Raw genomic sequence first — 6,000 nt, forward strand, 5'->3', positions numbered from 1 at the left:
CTATGAAATCTATTAAATTAATTACAATGGTGATATATTTGGCAACACTATCATGCTCAATATTGTCTCTATGTTCAAAATTCCTCTTTCCTCCAAAAAAGGTTAAGAAGTTGAAAGCAGAAAGTCATTTAAACGTCGACAGAGAAGCAAGGTTTGTTTAATAATATCTGTCAGACCAACTATAAAGGAAAAATGTCAGAGAAGCTTTGGGGTATGAACTGTGCCAAAAGTGGCCTGAGGAAGACACTGAGGTTACAAAAGCTTTTGTAACTTATCTCCCAACTATATTGCTGGTCCAATAAAAAAATATTACTAAATAAACCTTGCTTCTCACAAATTTCCTAGACTATAACAGCTACAATATAACTTCAACCCTACCTGAATTTTAAAAGCATTGTTAAAAAATTAAATCTTCTATTAAAAGACTATCTACTTTTCACAAAACTGACTATTACATTAGGTGGTAAAGGTTATGCATTCAGCATGTTAAGTATTGCTCATTGCTTTGGAATCAAGAATAAATGTGTTCCTTAAGCCACAAAGGCATAGCAGAATTGCAGAGCTAGAGACAACCCTTGGTACCTGTAGGTTCTGGGTTTTGGTTTGTTTTGGTTTTTTTTGAGAGAGAATGGAAATAAAAAAAGATGCTATGTACAATCAGCATTCCCCCTTTAGTAGATAAGGCAGCATTGCCTAGTCTTGAATAAAGAGCTATCCTTCTTTCCAGCAGGAAAATATCATCAGGGAGAGAGTATTGGAGAAATTATGGTCAAATTGTATATTACAGTTCCACTTTTATAGTCAAATGATTACTATATAGTACAAGAGAACACATACGCACTCAATTTATAAGTTATAAATAGCAGTAGCAAGTGTTACAGGTGAGAAACAATTAATATTTATTTATTTAAACACATCACATTTTATAAGCTGCTTAACAATGGAACTTAATAAAAAGCTAAGCCATAAGTACATTAAATCCAAAGCAGGGTAAAGAACTGAAGCATCCTCATTGTAATGGGAAGGGGTAGATAAATATACACTAGTCTTCTTGCTATTAATTTGGTTCATGACAGTTTACTAGAACTAGTAGCCAGGGGACTTAAATCTTTGGCATTTTCCAATTCATAATGCTGAACTTGTTAAATTCCTTTGACTGCAGTGCATTCAGGCCTGCTTATTAAAGCAACTGAAAATCATTTTAACAGTAAGGTATGCTACAAGCTTTTACTCACTTTGTTTAACCTGGTTTTCCTGACACGACACTTCTTGTGTCTCATCCAGCTGAGGAAGTCCCCTCGCCTTTGATGATTGGACATTGACATCTGCCAATCCAAACTGCCGGCTCTTTTCAAAGAGCTTGTGTCTGTTTTCCTTTTGAATCAGTGACTTCCTGCGTGCAGATTTTGTTCTAAGATTTTCTGTGCTCAGATCCTTTCTGTATCGATTGGCAAACTGGGTTGTAGCAGCCATCTTCTCCAGCCAAGATAAAATTTCTACAGAATTAGGGAACAAAAAATAGGCAAGTGCTGTTTTTATTATTTTTATTTCAAAAAGCTCTGACATAACAGTAAAAGCTTCAGCATTCTTCCTCATTTTTGAAAGTTATCAAACAAATCATTACACATGACAGTCTCAATAAAGGCTCTTCAGAGTATCTGTATGCAGCAGACACTAAAGATAGCTTTCAGCCAGTGATCCCTAGGTCTTGTGTGGCATTATGCCAGTAAAGCAGGCTTTTGCCACTGGACTGGCTATCTTCTGTAGGTGGTGCTCAAGGCAAACAAGCCTGTTCCACGACTATTAAAGTAAATTAAAACTCCAAGGAAATTACTTTAAAGCTATAGTATCACAGAACTTGGATTGCAATCTTTTGGAGACATGCAGTTTTTCTGTCCAATGTTACAGTGCCCCAGCATAACGCTATGGTACCAACTCGAAACACTATTAGGTATTTGCAGTGCACTAATTACATTTACAGTAGTATTCTTCTATCAAAAATACAAGGCTACTTAGAAAATGATCCTCTCCCTACTTTGTGAATTTTGTATTCCAGAGTCAACAGTGCTCCACTGGATGATTGAGACCTGTTCCTAACAGCCATAATATATGTAGCTTCTACGCTTTATGCTCCATTGAAGCAACCTCAAACTTGTTTAGGGCATCCCCCTACCTGGAGCTCAGAACTGCTACTCTGTTCTCAACTGTATTGATCTGGCCTTTACCTTCAGTTATGTCCTTCGCAAAATGTTGTCCTCCATTGGTAATTGAATGAAAAGTTCATTCAGTTTAAACTGAAGGATAGAATAAAAATAGCTCTGTAACTAAGATTCACAGTTTCAAGACAGCAAACTCTGAGAAAATAGGGGACCTAGTTAGTCAAGTCAACTGAAACAAGGAGCTCATAAACTTGAACAAATAAGATGCAGAAACGTAAATCCCAAACACTTTTGACTACCTGAAACCTATATTCCAAGCACAGTGAAAATCCTGTAGGGGAAGACTTGAGATCAAACAGGAAGAGAAGTGAGAACTGCCAATGAGATGGTGTCAGGGCCCTGATCAGGCATGCCTCGTTGAGCACCTGGGTAGTCACACCTGCCCCTAATCCCTGGCTGATGCGACTGCCCCAGGTCCCTGCAACTGAACTGCCTGCTGAGAGCACCACTCACCCCTTATAAGCGTACCTACAACTCCACTTCTGGCAAGCCTCATGTTTGCTGCTCTCTGGTTCTCCTGGCTCCTGACTCATCTTTGGCTTTCTCTGACCCTAATCTTAGATCTCCCCTGAACTTCAGTGATAGCCCTGATCTCTCTGGTTTCCCCAGCATCCTGATTTGGCTTGGCTTCCTTGAACCTGACCTCAAGATCTTCCTTGGGACTCAGCACCAGTCCTCAGACTACATAACTTGGATCTCCCCGCTTGGCTCCAGTAACCTGTGCCCACACCCTGTAGACCCCCAGATTACTCCTGGAGGCAGCCAGGCCACCAGTAGGCCAATCTCCGGGCTGAAGCCCCACAGATGGCTAAGAGGAGTATGGACAGGGATAAAAACTTAGGTGGAAACAAAAGTCACAGCTTAATTGTACAAGAAGAATATTCTGAAAGAACTAGCACCTAACATAAGTCTGGTAGGAAAGACCACCAGTAAAACTATCAAAACAGGATGATAGCACGATTGAAAATAGCAGATGATGTTTTCCTATTTCATTTCTTTAGAATACTCCTAGGTTTTTTGCAAAGGTAACTAATGTAAATAGAATAGATCAATGGTACAAAACAGTGTCACTTAGACATGCTGAGGCTGAGAATAATCATACCCAACTCTTAGACAGTCAACACTAAGAATTCATAAATCCAGTTCACTGCCTAAGCTCCCCATACAGTAAATAGGGATGAGTTAGTCACCTAAGAAAAAGGAATTCTAGCCACCCAGTAGTTAGGGATTTAGGAGCCAAAACTCCAGTCCTCACTAAGGCCCCTACATTATCCCTGTGCATACAGATAACTGTCTCACTTTTTTAAAACACAAGAGAAGGCAACGGTGCCAGTGATAGTGCCCACATTTTATGAACAGTCTTGCAATTAGACCCCTGAGCCAAGAAAAGGGACATGCAGGTACACTGTCCTCTCCAGCTTAAAGGGCTCAAACTCATCTCCCATGTCCCAGGAGAGTACCCTAACCACCTTCTAAAGGATCAGCTGGGTTGGAAGCAGTCCTCCAACAAACATCTTTTGTACAATGATGACAACAGTCACTTCTTTCAGGGAAAGATTATACAGCCTTGCATTAAAGAATCACAGGGTTTGAAGGGTCATCCAAGTACAAGCTCCCACACAAATGCATCCTAACCCATCCTGGACCAAGGATGACCCACCCAACCTCCTCTTGAAAATGTCCAAGGAAGAAAAGTCCCAAATTCCACTGTCCCACTCTTCTTAGAGTTGAGAAGGTGTTTTCTTTCTTCTTTTTTCAAGCTTAAATCCAAACCTGCTTTGTTTTAGTTTAGACCCATTACTTCATGCCCTGCCTTCTGCAGTAAGGAAGAATAGTAGTTCTCCCTCTTCTTTATAGCAGCCTTTTAAATAATTTAAAACTGCCGTTGTGTCCCTCCCTTAATCTCCATTTCACCTAATTAAACCTACCTAATTTTCTCAACCTTTCCTTGTACAGTTTCTACTAACCCCTTTACAACCTCCACTGCTCACCTCTGGATCCTCTCAGTTCTATGAAGAATGTGGAGCCCAGAACTGTAAGCAGTGCTCCAGCTGAGGCCTAAGCAGTGCCACGCAGGTGAGACTATCACCTTTCATGTCTTGTATACAATACTCCTGGCAATACAGCCCAAAACAGCATTTGCTTTCTCCCGACTGCATCACATTGCTAACTTACGCTGAGACTGTGATCCACCAAAACTCACAGATCCTTCTCAGCAATTTTCCTGCCTAACCAATTAGCTCTCATTCCATATTTTTGCATTTAGTTCTTCCCTAGGTAAGGCCTTACACTGGTCTGTGCTGAACTCGTCACCCTGTGCATAATTCTTCAATTTATGGAGAGTCCTCTGAATTCCACTACAATTCTACTCCCCCAATGTGTTTGCAGCCCTTCTCAGTATCTTCTCACCTGCAAACTTCATGCAGAAGCTCTGTATTCCTGCATGTAAGTCATTAGTAAAAATGTTAACACTGGATCCAGTGGCTCCCCACCTGAAATCTTCCGCCACTTGGACCTCGATCCACAAAGTTACATTCTGCTTGTGTTATTCAACCAATTACATATTCACACAACAGTAATTTTATCTAGTCCACATTTCTACTGTAGATGAGAATGAATGCCAAGTGAGACCATATCAAGTCTTACTAATGCCCACTGCACTCCCTTGATCCACTGACCTGGTTTCTCTAATCAGAGTTTCAAGTTGGTTTGGCAAGGTTCACAAATCCATGCTGGCTGCTACTGATTGCACCTTCCTCTCCCAAGTGCTTACCTGCTGACAGTCCTATAGTTTGCTCTAGTACCTTCCCAGATGTTAACCTCAGGTTGACCAGTCTATAATTCTCCAGGTCTTCCTTTTTAGTTAGCTCTTCTCCCATTCCCTGGGACTTTACCTGTCATGCATGACTTCACAGGTAGTATTATCAGTAGCTCTGACATTTCAGCACCCCAAGATGAATTTTGTCAGGTCATACTAGCTTAAATTCCTTCAAATTGGTCAAGAGAGCTTTTATACCTCTGCTTTTCTCATGAACAGCAGCCTTTCCTCTTCTTTGTTTATATTAAATTGTTAGCAGTCTGGTCACAGCTTCAGGGCGGACAGTGGGGAATAAGCTGGGGCTGCACCCTCACAACAAGGATCAGGCCTCTCGCAGCTCCCCCACCATCCTCCCCTGGCACATCAACATCTTACAAATCGAGGCTGCAGGGGTTGTTGACACTGCCCAAAAACATTGCCAACCCTTGCCTTGGACACAGTCAAGGGGTCTGCAGACCACAGGTTGAAAGCTACTGCCCTTGGACATCCCTCCCTCCCCTGTCCTGCCCAAGCCATCGTGGCCTCCGCACCCTCCTCCTGCTGCCACCTGGCGCACAAGCTGGCTCCTAAACCTGCGCGCCTTATTCCCAGTTCCTTCTTCAGAGCTCGTCTCCATGCAACCGGGGGCTGCTCGCAATGAAGTAGACTGGTGCTAGTCAGGATTTCATCCAAAAAACTATGTTTGCTAATGAGAAAGTAACAGCACATCACACATCAAATATGCAGGCCTGAAACAGGAGCCGGGATGAGGGGGAAAAACCCACTGCCAGAGACTGGCAACAAGGAGCCACTTCAGCCTCAGGGGTCAGGCTCCAAGGGAGCCGAGGGAGGGGCACAGACAGGCTGGCCTCAGGGGCAGGAAACAGAGCAGAGCGGAGCCACCTCTGGGACAGCCCCGACCCCCTGCCAGGGGCAGTCCCATATACTGCCCCTCTACACCTCCCCACCTCTCTTCCCCCACTC

General features: G+C 42.7%; 1 protein-coding gene across 4 annotated transcripts in view; it reads right to left on the reverse strand.

The window, feature by feature from the left end:
* DLGAP5 (DLG associated protein 5) overlaps nucleotides 1-6,000 on the reverse strand; it is a 40,836-nt gene that overhangs the window by 34,611 nt on the left and 225 nt on the right. For 3 of the 4 annotated variants that reach the window (XM_019550856.1, XM_019550855.1, XM_019550853.1), the window contains exon 2: nucleotides 1,236-1,496. In XM_019550856.1, the coding sequence (XP_019406401.1) occupies nucleotides 1,236-1,473 (238 nt within the window). In that variant the 5' untranslated portion in view covers nucleotides 1,474-1,496. Of the gene's footprint in view, nucleotides 1-1,235; nucleotides 1,497-2,173; nucleotides 2,196-6,000 lie in introns of those variants that run through there. The other variant, XM_019550854.1, reaches the window with a different exon arrangement.

The sequence above is a fragment of the Crocodylus porosus genome, unplaced genomic scaffold (assembly GCF_001723895.1).
Source record: "Crocodylus porosus isolate Cpor-Errol unplaced genomic scaffold, CroPor_comp1, whole genome shotgun sequence".
Taxonomy (NCBI): domain Eukaryota; kingdom Metazoa; phylum Chordata; order Crocodylia; family Crocodylidae; genus Crocodylus; species Crocodylus porosus.